Raw genomic sequence first — 18,902 nt, forward strand, 5'->3', positions numbered from 1 at the left:
ATTTTTTAAAAGGTGGGTACGACCTCCATGTCTCTTGACCTGTCTCCTGGTAGCTCCTCTAAACACTACACTGACAGACACAGCAAACCTTCTTGCCACAGCTCGCATTGATGTGACATCCTGGATGAGCTGCACTACCTGAGCCACCTGTGTAGATTGTAGATTCAGTGTAGATTGTAGATTCACCTATGTATTCCCATCATCAGTCTGCCAATCAACTCATCTGACAGGAGCATTTAAGGACAACTCCAGCCTCCAGACCCATTGTTGTGGAGCCGGAGGAGGATAGAGAGGAGAGATTTAGGATGTTGGTGAGAAATTAGCAAAAACCCTTTGTTGCGTGTTAGAGTGGTCAGTGTTGTTAGTTGTGTTTTTCTGTGTAAACTGTATAAAACTCCTTTTATGGTGTGTGGTTCCTGCTGTGGGTTGTACGTCTGGGTTTTGGTTGGTTTTTCACTCCTTACTGTAAATAAAAGCACAATATTTCACTTCGGCCTGGTACGTGTGTATTCCCGCCTCACACATCCCTCTCCTTTGTTGTAACGTTTCCCAACCCCTAGACGGGGACCTGACACTCCATCTCATGCTAATACTAGACGGGATCACTGGGGATGTCTTGCTAATTACCTATAATTTCCACCAGTTGTCTATTCCATTTGAAGCGAAGGTGAATTGATTATCATTGTGAAACACAGCACAGTGCCCTCTGCTTTTAACAGATCACCCTTAGTGAGCTGTGGGTGAAAGTGAGCCTTGAAAGGTGCCCGGAGGGATGGTGCCTGTTACCGGTCAGGAATGTGAACAATTTAGAAAGAGGGAGGGAAACGTCACAACCATTTGACGGGGTGATTTTTAATAATAATAAACAATACACAAACAAGACAGAACATACAGACCACACATCACATGATCACGGGTCCCTTGCTCAGTTGCACCGTAGCGGATCGGGATTAGATCCAGCAACCTTCTGATTACGGGGTCGCTTCCTTAACTGCTAGGCAATTGATTGTCAATCAGTGTATTTTCCCAAGTGGACAGTTTGTTTTCACAGAAGTGTGATTGACTTGGAATTAGATTGTGTAGTTGAAATGTTCCCTTTACTTTTTTGACAAAATACATTTACTTTGATACTGTCCACCAATCCTTAGTGAGCAGTGGGACCTTAGTGAGCAGTGGGATTTGAACCGGCAACCTACCAATTACAGGTGCGTTTCCTTACCCACTAGGCCACCACTGCCCCCGTGCTGCAGTGGAGAAGGGATGCCTGTCTGACAACTGACAGTTTCAATGAATACCGCATTAAGTAAAATCATTGTGCCGGAATCCATTAATGTACAACAATGGGGCGTTGCACCATGTGTGCGAGGGCCCAGTCATCACCGCTTGCACTTGTATTAGAATATCTCACTTGAACCTCTTCAGAAACATGTGTGACACTTCCTGTCGAATTGCACAGTTTAAGTGAGATAAAACTGTACAATATGATTTTATGTTATGAAGATGGCACTTTTAATACGTTTATTATTTACTAAACATTTTATATCATCTCTACATCTTTGCTAAACTAGACTAGCGTTCCATGAATCCGTTATTATACAATTTGTCCACTAGATGGCGATCACACGCCTTTTTTTTTCTTTCAGCCACCGGCTGGTTTAAAATCTGCATATTTAAATTGTTGTCCTAAATATGAAGGACTATAACTATGCAATTACTTCCACACTCGGTAGACTGTTTTGATATTTTATTTAAAATGAATGTTAATTCTTGATTGATCTTTTACTGTTCTGCCAACTAGGAATGAATTAATCATTTATCCAATTATTCAAATTAAGTATAACTTCTTTAGTGTACTGGTCATTCATGACTACTCTCAATAAGTTAGGGATATTGTTGTTTAAATGAGTGCTTTATCTATTTGCTCTGAATTTTAATTAAATAAGTAGAAATTCCCTTTTGATATTACTAATAATGTATGAGAATAAATATCATTTTCATTAGTTTAATATTTATTACCCCCAAAAAATTAGACAATAACAGGGATAGCCCTCAATAACAATGATTGAAAATGTCAGCAGCGGGTGTTTCCACCATTTGCCACAATGATAGCGACGTCTCATGCTCCTCACTAGCCTCATGATGTTGTTCTGAGGCAATGTGTTCCACTCTTCCACAAGTGCTACACACAGTTCTGTCAGGTCATGTGGGGGTGGGGTACAATCATTCATTCTGTGCTTCAACTGGTCCCAGACGTGCTCTATGGGGTTCAGGTCAGGGGACATTGATGGCCGTTCCATATGAGGCACCCCAACTTCCTGATGTCGAGCTGTGACAATTCTGCCATGATGAGGTTGGAGCATTATTATCCATGAACAGAAAATTGGGGGTGTGCTGGTTGAATTGGGGGATGATGATGATGTCTCTGAGGTAAGAACGTGCAGTGAATGAGCCATGTACAATAACCAAATCTGTTTGTGCTGACTGGTGATGTCTGCCCAGACTGATGCACCTCCTCCACCAAAGCAAACCCTGAAGTCCATATTGACCTCAGCGTATCGCTCACCTCACCTTCTCCAGCAACGCTGATGACCATCATTTCTGTGCAAGGTTACCAGACGGACCGATGGACCATGTGACCTGCTGCATTGTTCAGGTCACATGGTCTTGGGCCCAATGCAAACGTTCACGGCGGTGTCTTGGTGTCAGTGGAGTCACCTGCAACGGTCGTCTGGCATTGAAGCCAAAGCGGTGAAGTTGGTTGTGAATGGTTGGTCTGGAAACCCTAGTACTCCTCGCATTTCGTAAACAGGCCTGAAGCTGTGTGGAAGTTGTATAACGATGTCTGAGTACATAGGTCCTTAGGTACTGGTCATCATTGCTTTCTGTCACTCGTGGGGCTCCACTGCTGGGTCTGTCATGAACTCTGCCAGTAGTTCTGTGTCTTGATGCAGGTCTGCTGGTGACACTTTGACACACACGAGCAACATCTGACTGCCTGCCACCCACCTGAAGGTACGCCATGGCCAGGTGACGCTGTCCGTCCGATAAGTGACGTCGTGTGTTTATGATGATCTTGAAATGACTTACTGACAATACCAACTTTTTATACCCACAGAATATTGGCCCCAATATTAAGGCACACCTGTACACAATGAGGACACAAAAACACAAAATGAGGTGTGTCTATCACCCCAATACAATTGCCTCCCTATCCCAAAAATAGGGGCAGGTTGTTCACATCCATCTTGGTCTTACTCACATTCACCGGCTGGGCAAACACCTGAGTTAAGTTAATCAGTGTTCATGCCTGTGGGCAGTGTTGTAGGCAAGTGTGTGTGTGTGTGCTGATTTAAGGACACTGTCGTGTGTTGAGTTTGTCAAACTGTGCCAGTTCTTCTTCGTCAGTGAAAGTTTGCTCCTTTTGTGAGATGGAGAGGACTGAAACCGTCTAGTCTTACAGTTCATTGAGTTTTTATTTATTTATGTGTGTGTGAAAGACAACTGACCTGAATTTTTTTTTTTTACAATTTACAAAGTTTATTCTCAGTCATTTATGAAACTAGGGATTTCTAACAGCATTCACATCAAGACATCAGGCAGCAGTCTGTTCTCACACGACTTGCACACGTCAACAGTCTGTTAAAAATCATTTAGAAGACAAATCATGTGACATCAAGCCTGGCATGAGCCCAGGCAGACATGGAGGCAGGGAGTAAGTGCAAAAAGTCCCAGTTTCTACATTCCCAGAGTCTAGTTTAGCAGTGCCTCCCAGCCAGAAGCATCACTTTGAAGAAGCTATAGAATAAGGGCGTTTATATACAGAGCACACACCACTTGATCAGCCGAAAATAAAACCCTTCGTTTGGGTGTGTGTGTGTTTTTCCCTATGGGGTTCTGCAGCATCCATCATCATAGTCAAAAATAGTCAGAAGTGGTCACATATGAATGATATATACACCAAACACTAAAGCTGCATACACCCACAGGATAGTGTGTGTGTGTGTATGTGTCAGATCCCTTTTTCACTGGAGCTTTTGAGCATGCATCTCACAGTCAAGCGATTGAGTCCTTGGGTGGGTGAATTGTCGAGTGTGTTAGAGCGTACGCATCACCTTCACTGGTTCATGAGAGTGTATGAGAGCTGGGAGCCCATGAAGTTAAGGCAAATGGGAAAGCAAATCCTCCTGGACCACAGCCCATCTGTTGAAAGTTTCCATCACGGTTCCATGGTGCACTGGGGATTTTTTTTCATGAGCATTGTTTATGTACAACTGTAAAATTTTCTGAGACCCCTAAATTTGTGCAAACAGGATAAACACAACGCTGCGTCAAGGCTGTATCCTATACAAATTCTAAGCCAGCAAATGTCTTTTTTCTTCTAGGTAGCAAAATCAGATCGAAAAGTTTTCAGGAAAAACTATTGGCTGTATACTGATGCCTGACATCGACACGAAAAGACATTTTTCACTGAGTGTTAGCGTTAACGTCTCTGGTTGGCACTGCAGGCCTCTGTGGCGGTTGCTCTGGCCCCTCCTGAGCTGTGTGGGGTAATGAGGGGTTAGGTTGCCCCCTCCAGGCCCTGCTTTGGCATTCCTTTCTCCTGACTAGTTAATGATTACATTTAGTATTAATGGTTAAATATGACTCTTAAAGCATCATCAGAGATGTAATCACATTTTTTCTTCCTCTGGGGAAGATGTGTCTTTTCATTACAATCACCACCTCAGAAGGCCCTGAACCTCCCTTGGTTTTTGGGGCAATTGTCTCCAGTGAAACCGCAGGACAGCCTCCAGAGGCAAAAATTCCTTTTTGTTTTTCATTTGTGTTGGAATCCACAGTGGAGGTGATCGGACTTTGCTCATAATGTCACACACACTGCGAATGTTTTTTTTTTTTTTTTTGCATCTCTCACCTGAATATACAAATGCACTCTCTGTGTCGCATCACCTCACTTTCTTCCTTTGTGCGTGCATGCACACTGTTTTGCATGCCTACACTCACATATACCTTCTCACTTAGACCTTAGCTCAGACTACACAATTGGAAGCTCAAAAATCCTTAACTGGATGCAATTTGGTGGCTGATTGGTAATCACCAATTACTGTGTATGAACGACATTGAAGACATTGATAGACTTGATAGCCAAACATCAGGTGGAGCTGCAGAGAAGCTACAGCCAATGAAACACATTATAATGGGAATCGGTAGGAACAGTCTACTCGCACTACACAAGAGACAAAATGTTTTCTTTTTACGTGGTTGAAAATATATTTAAAATAGTTTCATGGGAGGGTTAGGTGACTTTTCGTGTAATTTGTTGGTTTAGGAGACCCAATAGTTGTGAGTTAGGAACCCTCATGTTACAGATGCAGAAAAGCAAGAAGGTCATGAAGTCTGAACTCATGAATGCAAGCACACACATACACACACTCCATTGCATTTTCTATATCGAACAGTTTCTTATGGGCATATAAATATCTCTATTTATATAAAACATTCAAACTGAAGAGTTAAGACCTTAGTCTCATTCTGCACCTAGAAAATTAAATATAAAGACATGAATTAAATTAGAGTAACAAGAGGATCCTCTCTTACATATGCAGTGACAGCTAGAGGAGATCGGCCTGTGATTTGTCTAGTCTAGTCTGCATGAGTCTCTGTTCCCCGGTTTCACATCCACAGCCACAGCAGAAAGAAAACAACGATAGACACAATGATCAAGCTCCGCCCTCCTCTTTGTACAAATTCACTCTGCACAGTTGTTTTGTGCATGCTGTGTATCATTTCTGTATGCTCTTGGGTTTCAGAAATTCCAAAAAGGTCCAGTGTTTGAGGTGAGAGGGTGACATGCGAGGGTGACAAGAGAAAAGGTGACATCTTCTGTTGTTGTTTTTTTGTCTGAGGAGGGGTATGACGGGTCTGGTGGAGCTCAGATGATGCCCTTTATGAAGCTGGTGTCCAGGTGAACGATCAGCATGCGCAGGAATGACATCTCTTTCCGTGTGTTCTCGAAGATGACCCGCGGGTCGTCTGACTGACAGCGCAGGCAGTTCGGGGCCATCACCATGGCCAGGTTGTTCACATCCATCTTGGTCTTACTCACATTCACCGGCTGGGCAAACACCTGAGAAACATCATGAAGGATGAAGTTAATCAGACATAGAGTAAGTTGTCCACCAGGAAATGTCCTCTCATGTCTCTGGTTAATTTTTCTCTGTTCTGTAGTGATTCTGGCCCCCAGCCCTGGTCGAGTCCCCACCTTGCGCCTAATGTTCCAGGATGCCATGGCCCTGTATTCAGCAGTTATGTACAGTGAGTGAAATTTCTCCATTCTGTCTGGAAACACATCCAGATGGAGTGATTGTGTATGTGTTTGTGTAGTTTTGGGCAGGTGGTGGGGCAGTGGTGCATTAGCGGTTAAGGTAGCGGCCCCGTAATCATAAGGTTGCCGGTTCAAATCCCGGTATGCCAAGGTGCCACTGAGGTGCCACTGAGCAAAGCACCGTCCCCACACACTGCTCCCCAGGCGCCTGTCATGGCTGCCCACTGCTCACCAAGGGTGATGGTTAAAAGCAGAGGACACATTTCATCGTGTCAATGTATCACAATGACAATCACTTCATGTGCTGTTTTAAGCGTGTGGGATCTAGGTGACGTAGGATTGAGGTTGTAGGTGTGATACCTGTAGAAAGTGGATGAAGTAACAGAGCACCAGTCTGTTGAGCTCAGGCAGTGCCTGCACCACGCTGATGGCAGCTTCTGGGTCCTCATAGTTACTGATGCACTGAGAGTAGAAACCCTGAGGAATGACCGGCTCCTCCAGCTCCCTGTACCACAGCTTCAGCAGAGATGCTGAGAAAGGCAAAAGACAGGCAAAGAACTTTAAGCTCCTTTCATCAATCTGAGAGACAATCATCATCAGTAGCAGTAGTAACAGCCTTTTTTTTTTTTTTTTTTTTTTTTTACATTTTTTGAGGTTTATTCTGTTATTTTTAATCTGTTATTTTAAGTGAACTATGGCTTCACCTGGAACGTTGGGATCTGAAAGGTTTTCCGGAATTTTCCACTGGTCCACTTGAAGTTTGAGAGCGTTGACCTCATCAATGTCGCCTGGTACCCTGTGACACCATTGAGGACATTAGTACTAATGGTACTCATTACAAGGGTAATGTTTTTTTTTTTTTTTTTGCCAACATTAATTTATTTTTCTGGACGCAACAGCTCAAGTATCATTTCTGAAACACACACACACACACACACACACACACACTTCTCAATCCATGAGATTGCTGTTGGGCTCGGTCATGTAATGCCCCTCAGATTTAATTACAGGGAATGTCTGACAGCAGTGTGCAGTTGGTGAAACCCAAGTGCAGCGCCATGGTGACAGGGTCATCTCTGGGCCGTCTCAACACACAAAGACAATAAGGGAGGTGACATGCAAGCAAAAATCATCACCAACAAATTATTATTTCTTGCCAATTTCCCCTCTCTTAAAACTACAACTTGTTGCTGGAAAAGGGTGATGGTAGCCTAGTGGGTAAGACACTCACCTATGAAGCAGAAGATCCAGGTTCAAACCTCACTTACTACCATTGTGTCCCGAACACTCACTTAACCCTGAGTGTCGTAACAGGGACTGTCCTTGTCCCTGGTTACTTACATTCAGTAACTATTGAATGTAGGATGCACTTCATAAGGGTGTCTGATAAATGTTATACATTTAATTGTGTAACTTAATAAAATGTGCACATTAGATCGACCAGGAAAAGGACTGTTTAGCATCACCAACTCTTTTTTTTAAATTGAATTTATTTATGGGAGGAGTTGAAGCCTACCATCTCCACCTACTATCTGCCTATTACTCACCTCCACCTATATAAAGTGACTTCAGATGGTGGTCGGCAGGTCCCCAGGGTCTGCTAGGTCCTTACTCTTTTGGTAGGGCCCCGGGGTCCACGGAAATCTGGAAGGATCTAATTCGTGTGTGTTGATGCTTTGGGTGATAGACCCCTTGTTGTTAGCCTGTGGTAGCCTGTTCGCTTTGTGTGTGTTAATGTATGTAATTGAAACCAGAACATTAACCACTGCAGTGCTTCCATATTGAAATCTGTTTTCAATATGGAATTAACAATTATTGTTATATATATTAATGTAATGTAAATATTAATGTTATATATATCTATGTAAAAAATCTACTGGAAAAGCAATGGAACTTATCTACTTTACAGTGGCACCAGATCTCCATGGATAATCTAACATTAGCTCTCTGTACCTTCCTGTTTTATTTAAATTACTGTAACACTGTGAAGAAAAGCAGACTCCCTCAACCCCCAAAGAAACCTACAAGGATGCTGAGAGACATGCAGCCCAGACAGTGATGATATCGTAAAAATCTCCAATTAAAGACAAATGAATGTAAGCACACCAAATAATCAAAGCCTGGCGCTTAGCTTTGTTTTTATGTCAACAAACACTGTGAGGGCGCCATGCTGTGGAGCACGGCCTAGATCAACACCGCCTCTCTCATATTTCACACACATGCCTGCACGCACAGGCCGCACGCTCCTCCAGCATCGGCAAGAATTAAAGAGCTCCTGCAAATTAAGACCTGCTTCTCTACAAGACTTTTCATCCTCTGCTGGGCTGCAGGGCCGATCAGATTTGATGCATGAGCGTGCTGCATGCACTTGATCCTTTTATTTAGCTGAATGTCACACAGATGAATGTTGGTTTGAGATGAAGCCTCCAGCAGGACCACCCAGTGGACACGGTCCCTGTGCTCCAGCGACGCCAGAGATCAGAGGCTGGTTTTGGGACGCAGAGGTGAGTCAGTAACCCCTGGCACACTTGAGACAGCTTGTGTTTGTTTGGGTAGTTAGTCTGGCGTGGACATCAAAGGCCAAGAACGTGTGTAATAAGCACGCTCACTTCCTCCCAGACTCCAGTCCAACTGCACTCACCCTTTTATATGATTTGAACTGCATTATGGGTAAAATAAAGACATTTGTCTAGTTATTTTTTCACGATTGGCATGGGGATTACAGAATTGGACAGAGGACAGCACAATTTTTTTAAATTTTAAGCAAATGATAGGCTTGTGTCTGACATAACCTATTCTTTATATTCTTCAGTAAAGTACTGATCACATGTGATATGAATACTGTCAACAAAAAACATTATTGAATGATACCGATAACCCATTTGAGCTATTAAATACAGCTCAGTTTCATGTTCAACACACTAATTTCCTTAATGTGATTAATCTAGGTACTAACTGGACTCTTTATTCTCGGTGTGACTCCTCACCTGAAAATGCCCTCTGTCTGCGCTCCTCCCAGCCCCAGGACGTACTGGGACAGCTGGACCTGCACCCAGGGCAGCCGGCGCTCCGGGAACAGCTGGCTCTGCCGTTCTATGATCTCCTCCAGTGCACTCCCGAACAGCGAGGGGGTGACGATGGCATTCCGCCCATGATCAATCTCCTCCAGGGTGGGCTTCCGCAGGCCCTGTGGGGTGTTCAACAATTAACCTTTAGAGCCGCACACTTTCAGCATGCAGCAGGTAGAAACGTGCCTGGGTGGGTTCCAGCTGCTCTACCTGATAACAGTGTTCTAGAGGTCTTAAAAGAAGAAAACTTCCAGAATCTGTTAGTATGTTAATAAGCTTCTTGGGCCCTCATTACTTTACAATTACTGAATTAACTTACAAATACTTGCATATGTTGACCAAAAGCAACCTACAACTCTTTAAGACTAATAATATTAATTTTCTTATTCCTTAATATTGTAAGAAATTGCATTACACTTTTGCAGTCTTGATGCCTGCACCCTCATAACAGGGTCATACAAGTATATATGATCCTTTTTATTGGAACAGTGAACAGAATTAACAGTTATAACCACATATATGAAAAATGATACAACTACACCACTGTATTACTGTCAGCAGCAGAAAACAGATTCATTAATAAATTCATAATTTTCATATATATATTTTTTTTGGTTAAAATGCTGCTGGGTAGTTTACAACTGAACTGAACTGAAAAAAATAAAAATAATAATTAAGTCCAATTTGTGAAAAGATTCTACTATGCATTTGCTTTTTTTTGCCATATATGTATATCATAATAAAATAAAGTGGCAATGTACAATTCACGGTAATAAACTGACTTATTGATTCAGTACAGTGTAGCGCACCGGTAGTACAGTACGGAGTATCTGTACTAAAGCACCTTCGCAGCCTGCGGCCGAGTTGAATTATGCTATTAATATCTCTCTGCTGTGCAGTCGGCCTGGGCCGCATCACCACGGAGACAGCGGTGGAACAGGAGATTACAGGGTGGGACTGCGGGTCTGGGCTGAGGGCCAGAGCTCTCCACCTCCTGGGGGCCTGTAGGGGGCAAGCTGGGGCAAGGTTGGGTCATGTAAACTTACCCCGTGAGTACTCACTTTGAGTTACCAGATTAGTAGTTCTCTGAGGGAGACAGTGAAAGGTTTGTGTCTGTGATTGCTAACACATGTCAGCGCTCCCAGAATTCCTCACCGATGCGTGCCACAATCAGAACATACGGCAGTGGCAGAAGTGACTCATTGAACAAAAGAATGATGCAGGACTTCCAGGATTCAGGGAATCGCTCCCTTTTCATTAACGATAATCAGTGTTCCTCAGCTAAACTATCATTAGGTATGATTACCTTTTCAGACATTTAAAAAAATTGAGAGAATGGAGCATAGTTTGGAGATGATTCGGAGATGGTAGAAGGAAGTGGGGGCAGTGGTGGCCTAGCGGTTAAGTAAGCGGCCCCGTAATCAGAGGGTTGCCGGTTCGAATCCCGATCTGCCAAGGTGCCCCTGAGGTGCCACTGAGCAAAGCACCGTCCCCACACACTGCTCCCCGGGCGCCTGTCATGGCTGCCCACTGCTCACTCAGGGTGATGGGTTAAATGCAGAGGACACATTTCACTGTGTGCACCGTGTGCTGTGCTGCTGTGTATCACATGTGACAATCACTCACTTTCACTTTTCACTTTTAAGTCTTGCAGAGGTGGTTGATATGAGATTCAAAGGTGTTTTGGGGGGTCCATTTTTTCACAATTTTCAATCTTTTATAGAAGTTTTTTTTATGGTTTTGAACTGCTCTCTCAAGCACGATTGATATGAAGGAGAGACTGGACATGGCATTAACATGGTTTAATGCTTTGGCTAATCACCCAATACGTGTACTTTTTTATACCTAAATAAAATGCTTGTTGTTTCCACAATTTTTTTTGTCGATAGTTGATCCACTTTACAGGCTGGGTCAACCTGTCCACTGTCTCTGGCCTATATAATTGATTTACCGTTAAGTAACATGAAATATTGAAATAATATGGTAAATGTGTAAAAAGCAAACAATGAAACAATCTTTGTGATTCCTCCCTCACCTTCTTGCCTCCAGTGATGGCCACCTTCTGCAGCTTGCGATAGCAGTACTTGGCATAAGTACTAATAGGGAGACCTGTTGACAGATAAAAGGCACTGATTAAGTATCAGTTAGAGTGAGCTATAAGCTGTTTAGGATCATAATAAAATGGGTTTTAGTAAAACTGTGTAAATATACACATTTCACTATACACATTTTGGGTCATTTAGAAATGTCCACGGGATCTTTCAAATTGACGAAAGATCCCGTCCAGACATTGTTAATGTTGTAACAGACCAGGGTCGATCAGAATGGCTGTTAATGAATGGACTGTTGAAAGATGAATACTTTGTTGCTCCCAACAGAACAAAAACTCTGCATAAATTTAGAGAAATTCTTTATCAGCAACAATTAGTTTTGAGTTCCAATGAAATGCTGTGTTAACTAAAGTAAATCTGTGAGTGCAAAAGCTTCACTAAATAAAACCTATTTTGCTGTCATTTAGTACAGCTGAAAACAATTGAATTGACTAAGGAATCAATAAAACTGGCAAAACTCAGACAGGTTGAGTTCTGGTATATCAGCAAATTTTGTAATATTTTCTTTTCTATTTCATTTTTATTCAATTGGCCACAGGAGTTCATTTTTTCATAACAGCCAGTACCTGCTCTGAGGTAAAACACAGCCTTGTTTGCGGTGTCTGAGCATGTTCAGAGTTCCCGACGCACAGGATGTTTCATTAGAATTCAGCCCAATGGTAGAAACATACATACACATGCTTGACTGCAATCTCCAGTAGTTGATCTGGTTACCGATGAAGGATCAAAGGTAGAAACGTGTCTTTTTTCTCTGCATTTGTGAATAAAATCTGTCTCTGGGTCAATCAGGCCTGACTAAAAAAGCAGTAGCTTGAGCTGCCTGCAGGACAGGTAAATGCCAAAGCTCTGCTTTCACCCTTACTTAAACAAACAGAGTGTTACTGCAGCGAACCCGGCCGTAACCTCTCATGTTACTAATCACGACGACTGCCTGCCAAACGTGCCTCGTCCTGAGTCACGTATCTCACATCTCAGATGCAAGCCACACCTCCCACAGACACGGCAGCCATTTCATCCAATTGACCTGGGCCTCTGATACGAGGGACCCTTAACCCTGTCAGAGACGGCCACTCCGACCAATATATATACCGCCAGCAGGTGAGACACCATCGCTCTGTCTTATGTCACATGATTAATGAGGCAGCACTGATTACAGCGGGATATGTGTAGGGGGATATGGTGCCTCCCAGAAGGACAGAGGTAAGGACAGGTTTGGTGAGAAGAGAGAGAAAGGAGAAGGAACAGCTGCCAGAAGCTGTAAACAGCAGTGGTCATTATGTTGCTGCTCTAGCCTGACCCTCCTGACCTTCTAACGGCCAAGACAGCAGAGAGACAACACCTCTGACTAACACCCACCCCCCTACCACAAACACACACACACACACACACACACACATTTTAGTGGGAAATGATCACAAAAAAAAAATGTAAACCATTTTGTTCCATGGCTGGAACAGAAGAAACCCTTCGATAAATATATCATGAGCAGCCATCACCTCGAAGCAGGGGGCTTTTAAGATGCCTCAGATAAAATATTTTAGATAAGAGAATGTCAAGCACGATAAAAGCGCAAGAAAGCGGCATCTCCATTTGACCCGAACATGTGGGTCCCCCCAACAAAGACATGTAGAGGGAGGACGTTTAAAAAAATCGAAATAATAAAGATGACTACTGAAATAAAGATTAGGAAATGGGCGTAGGACGCGAAAAGTCTTGCATTATGAATGTAGATACATTCATAATGCATATTGAATAGGTCCTCATTAAGATAAAAAAAAAACCTGTATGTGGGTGGGTGCTTGTAATTGCTCTGGTGTGGTAATGTGATAACATCAAAGCTGGAGATAAAATGAAACAAGCTGAAACACGCGTGTGATGATTCTCAGGGTGCTGTGGAGTTTAGCGTTGTAAAAAAAAGTATAAACTCTACACAAAGCACTGTATTAAAACACTCCCAACTTGATGTTACCTGGCAGAAAGAGGCAAAAAAGAGGTAAAAAAAAATAAAATAACTGTTTCTAATTTATTAACACCAGTAGATTACTATTGCAGTTACATGTAAATATTGTACAATGTTACAGAAAAACCAAAAATTAAAGAAAGGCGAAAGGGATAAAGAAAGATAGAGAACAGCCAGGAGCCAAGCTGCAGAGAGGTCGACTGGTCCAGGAGAAACAGGGAGGCAAGGAGGTAAAGTTCCCGAAACCCCCCAGTTCCCGATGGAAAGGAAAGGCAAGTGCCCAGAGTCCACAAGAGAAAATTATTTTACACACTTGACTCTCAGGAAGTTACCACACACCAATCAGAATTAGTTGTTTCTGCCCTGTCGCTCTCGTCTTGACACCTCAAGCCGTTCACCGGGGAACACAGAGGTGGGGAACCTCTACGCAAGACAAAAGTACAGAATGCCATGGACTTGGACATCCCATCTTACAGCGTTTTATGAGCAGGATGGACTTTCTAAATGATGTCAGTAACATCATCAAAACAAACGTGTGGGAAAAACAGTAAAATAAGAGTTGCCTGAGGGAGAGGCAGGAGGAACAAAAATGTGGCTCACCTCATGATGCATAGTGCATCGACAAACACCTTGACATGACATACAAGACAGGACTAAATACCCAGGTAAACAAGAGAACCCAATCAGGTAATCAGTGTTTTTTTCACTGCGGTGTGACAAGGTGCCCCATCTACGGTGCCCACTGAGACTGGCTGCTACTGGTGAACTGGGTATAATACCTCACTTTTGGACTTTCACAACAGTACAAACTCAGGGACTCGCAAATTGCATCTACGGAGGCAACGGAGAGGGGTTGTCTTAACCTGTCTCATGAATGGGTTTAGGGTGTGAAATATTGGTGTCATTGTTGTAGGTACGTGGTAGAAGCAAGACAACACCTTCAGACGGGGGTCTGAGCATATGGAGGATGGGCAGTGTGGTTGTCAAAACTACAGTACCACCAACCACCAACATTGCCACCAACTAGTGTGCAGTACTTGGTCTTTTTTTATGTTTTTCCAGAGAATTCTGCTGCTACTTCATTACTAGGACCCAAACTATGAATTTCACGATGCTGCAGGTCCTTTTATGCTGACTATTGGATTAGAATTTTTTTTTTCTGCTTCATTGTTGTGCTGGGATGAAAAATGGCCACGTGTCATCCTTACGTTTCCCGCACACAGCATAAGCAGTCAGCAGTCCCTCTTCCGACCCAACACGGCTTCCTTCCACAGCGCCGAGTGTGTGGACCCAGCGGTGCTGCACGCGGCGAGTCAGCAGTCTGCCATCGTTAGAGGAACTCTTAACAGCTTCAGCACTTCCTCTCAGTGTGTGTGAATAAGAGTCCCGCTGACTGTATTTATCTCACTGAGGTGTGAGTGTGTGTGTGTGTGTATGTGTATATACCCCCATGTTTATCCCCCAAAAAAGGCTTAATGTAGCTTTCTTATAAGACTACGTGATGACAAATGACAGAGACACACATATCTCACATATTGTGTGTCATGCAGATGGTAGATGAAGACATGTGCCAGTGTGGCTCTGCCCCAGGACAGCACCTTGTTAAAGTGAAGTAAGCACATTCTGGCTGTTTGATGCTCCGATTACAAAAGTTTGCTGGTTTGTGGCATCACAAGACAGGAATTTTGCGGCAAGATATTTGATTGGCTGGGAGAGAGTTTCAACTCAAGGGCTGCAATCCTGCAGTAGAAGATTCTAGAGCATGTTCCCCATGCCCCCCGGTCACTAACCCCAGAACACTCCAGCAATCAGATCTTTATTATTAGATAGATTACGAAAGATAAAGGTTTAAATGAAAATGTGTAATTTCAAGTAAACTCTTATAATTGGATGCGTGTGATGTCTGAGCTAGCCAGGTGTTGCCCATTCACCTACAGGTTCTGCCTGTTAGGTAGCGATGAAATAGTACCCTTTATATGTTAGTCTCTCCATCACCCCTGTGTTCGGGATTAATAATGTTGTTTTCCCCTGTGTATGTTTTTGGCCATCATGCCTTTTTCTTTTCATTTCTGCGGGGCCGAGGTGGCCTAGCGGTTAAGGAAGCGGCCCTGAAATCCGCCAAGGCGTGATGTGGTACCACTGAGCAAAGCACCGTCCCCGCACACTGCTCCCCGGGCGCCTGTCATGGCTGCCCACTGCTCACCAAAAGTTAATGGTTAAAAGCAGAAGACACATTTCATTGTGGGCACCATGTGCTGTCACTTTCACTTCAGTTTGTGCATGAACTCAACATTTCCAGCCCTTGCCCTTATCCCCAGATTCACAGATTCACTGCTTCAATTCCAGCAACCTTTGCAAAATATCTACATTATAACTGTCCCTACACATTAATATTACCATATTAACTCTTGCATTCAGGTGATGTTGCCTGAAAGGGTACAGGGCAGGTACTCTGTGATGCCACGAAGCAAGATTAAAGGTACATGATTTGGGGATAGTAACATTACAGATGACATCATTACAGTGACAAGTGCTGGGCCCTGCCACAGTTTACCCATTTACAGTTTGTGGATCTTTTCAAATGTGTATGTGCGTTGTATAATGTTAATCACAACTGTATCCAAACATGCTTTCTGTCTTAGTCTTAGTCATCTATTCCTATATATTGCTCTCTGCCCCTGTTGTCTCCTTCAATTTCCTGTACTTCCCTGTCTTCGCTTTGTTATTGGCTGCCATTCCTCACTTACTCATCCACTATGAACCCAAATACCTCTCTCCTCTCTCTCCCCCTTCTCTCTCTCTCTCTCTCTCTCTCTCTCTCTCTTTCTCTCTTGGTAGAATGGCTGGGATCCAGAAAAACAAGTGGAAGACTTGGAAAGCGTTATGCAGTTCAGCGCTCTGATCTCCCTCAGTGAGACAGAGAAGGAGCAGAAAATGACCAGTGTGGTCCTGAGAGTGAAAGAAAGGAAGAAAGAGAAGCCTGGGAAGCGATGCCCCATGTTGGCCTCTCATTGGTCCGCTCTAATCTGTGTGTGTGCGTCTGCTGTTTGTGTCGCTGTATCACACACAGACAGACACAGAGGCTGCAGGCCAAAGCGTCTTTGTCCTCTGGAGGCTTTCAGACATGAGTTTGGCCATGAGACGATGGGAGAGAAGACCCACCGCTCCTCCCACAGAGCTCAGACTCTCCAACCAGCAGGACGCAGCCGACTAGTGCCACAAACACACACAACATGGTACGCCGACATAAACAAAAACATTACAGGCCCACCACAAACCAAGCACACTCCCACAATAATGCTGCCAAACCCGGATCAGCACAACTCTGATGCTGATGGTGTCGCTGTACTGGACAGCGCCTGGTCGTTCTCAGAGGTAGTTCCCCAGAAAGATGCTCTTGACTGTGTGTGTGTGTGTGTGTGTGTGTGTGTGTGAATGTGTGCTGGATACATTGTCAAGGAAATTGTGGAATGTGTATACGTATATCATCGTGTAGAGTATATATGTGCTTGTGTGGGCATCAAATATCCTCACATCCAAATAAGTAAAAATGTGTTACATACTGTGTGTGTGTATGTGCGGGTTTGAGTCCACACACAGACTCACCTTCCTTCTCCTCCGGCTCATTGTTCTGTTTCCGTTTCTTCCTGGACTTTGAGTTCTTCTTGTTCTTCATGTCCTGTTGCTCCTGAATGTACTGCAGGACTGTGCGAGAAGAAGACATTGTGTGTGTGTGTGAGTGTGAGGGTGTGAGTGTAAAGCAATACAGATGCAGTTCCAAAGTTCCACTCAGTAGCGTTCGCCAAGCGTTCCCCCTCGTCTCCAGCCTGACATCCTGTTTGATCTGGCAACTGGCCATGATAATTTTAGCCTGTATAACTAATATTCTCTGCCTGTGTGTGTCTGTTTACGTGGACGTGAGTGTGTGGAGAGGACCTGTTGTGCTGAAAACACCACATGGTGACTCTGCCCCCACACAAACAACAAAAATGCTTGATCATATCTTATGAATATACATATACTGAATTTTGGGGAGAAAATCATTTTAGGATTTCGCTAAATTATTAAAATATGTTCTGAATTCTGCACTTGGCAGAATATGCACATATACACAATCAATACATATACAAAATTCATTGATTCATAAAATGCATATGTCACTTTCTTCCCAGCCCTGTTCCTGACGCTAAGACAGATTGGCATGATATCTTATCCCTATGCTTTTGGGAAAATTTAAATTGAGAGCCAAGTTAGTCATTTCCAGTTGCTTCAGTAGTTCTTTGACTGAATGAATTCAAGAAGAAACACTTTTTCCTGAATATACCATCACACCATTCCTGAATGTATGCAAAAGAAAGCATGATTGTCTAATATCTCGTTTAATTGTTCACAATGCAGCGATGGTTCTTTTTATCACAATGGATTGCAAGAAGCAGTCAGAATTAAGGACATTTTATGTCTGTATTTCAAGGTGTAAAATGCTGAAGTTTCGTGATTATAATGCTGATGCCAATTTAAAAAAAAATGCATATTTCATGAGAATGTTTGTTTTTGTGTTTTGCCATTATTATTTGAGTATTTTAGGCTAAAAGAAAATAATATCCATGAATCACACACACACAGACACACACACACACACACGCACACACACACACACACACACACACACACACAAAGCAACATCCTTCAACTGAAAAATAACCCAGAGTCCCCAGATCTTCCACTCACCCTTCTTGTCGTTGCTGGGCTCCACGTGCCTCTGGATGTACCCCTCCAGGTAGCGGCGGAACTTGGGCGAGGGGGAGAAGAAGGCCAGGCTGACTGCCATCAGCTCCCAGCCGGCCTGCAGGCTGCGCAGGCTCAGGTTGTCGGTGGTCTGGCGCACCAGCTGCACGTACAGCTCGTCCCGGAGACCCTGCAGGGCCCAGCACTTGGTGACCACCGTCAGGGCGGCGTGGCGGCGGTCCAGACGCGCCGACCGGTCCCCCATGTATGCCTGGACCAACTTGAACATCTCGCAGGCCTCTTTTTTGATGACGCGGTCGCTGGTGATCAGCATGGGCTTCTTGATGGAGCCGCCGTTCCAGGAGAGCATGTTGGCGATGGAGAGACGGCGCCGGAACAGGCCCTGGGTATGAAGGTTCAGGTTCTTGCTGGCCCAGTCCACCATGTTGGCATCAGGCAGAGACTTGCAGATGGTGGCGTAGGGGTACTGATAACCTCCGCCTGCCCCTGCTCCACCCCCTCCACAGGTAGAGATGGCCACAGTGCTACCGGTGCCACCCCTTTTTCCGCCGTCATCCCCCTGCTGCGAAATGTCCGACTGGGCCTTGGAGTCCAGTGTTCCTGCCTACAGAGAGAGTGGGAGAGATAACGCGAGTGAGAGGTGGAGATGGTGGAAAGTGACAGTCAGAGGCAGGAACAGCGAGTTAAGATCAGGG

General features: G+C 43.9%; 1 protein-coding gene across 6 annotated transcripts in view; it reads right to left on the minus strand.

Moving 5' to 3' along the window:
* Positions 1–3,511: 3,511 nt before the first annotated feature.
* The window catches only part of arhgap46b (Rho GTPase activating protein 46b), a 66,607-nt gene continuing 51,216 nt past the window's right edge, over positions 3,512–18,902 (minus strand). For all 6 annotated transcript variants that reach the window (XM_028993084.1, XM_028993083.1, XM_028993085.1 and 3 more), the window contains 7 exons: positions 18,190–18,811; positions 17,068–17,166; positions 11,426–11,499; positions 9,310–9,509; positions 7,027–7,118; positions 6,683–6,852; positions 3,512–6,124 (listed from right to left, as the gene is read on the minus strand). In XM_028993084.1, the coding sequence (XP_028848917.1) occupies positions 5,930–6,124; positions 6,683–6,852; positions 7,027–7,118; positions 9,310–9,509; positions 11,426–11,499; positions 17,068–17,166; positions 18,190–18,811 (1,452 nt within the window). In that variant the 3' untranslated portion in view covers positions 3,512–5,929. The remainder of the gene's footprint in view (positions 6,125–6,682; positions 6,853–7,026; positions 7,119–9,309; positions 9,510–11,425; positions 11,500–17,067; positions 17,167–18,189; positions 18,812–18,902) is intronic.

The sequence above is a fragment of the Denticeps clupeoides genome, chromosome 10 (genome assembly GCF_900700375.1).
Source record: "Denticeps clupeoides chromosome 10, fDenClu1.1, whole genome shotgun sequence".
Taxonomy (NCBI): Eukaryota; Metazoa; Chordata; class Actinopteri; order Clupeiformes; family Denticipitidae; genus Denticeps; species Denticeps clupeoides.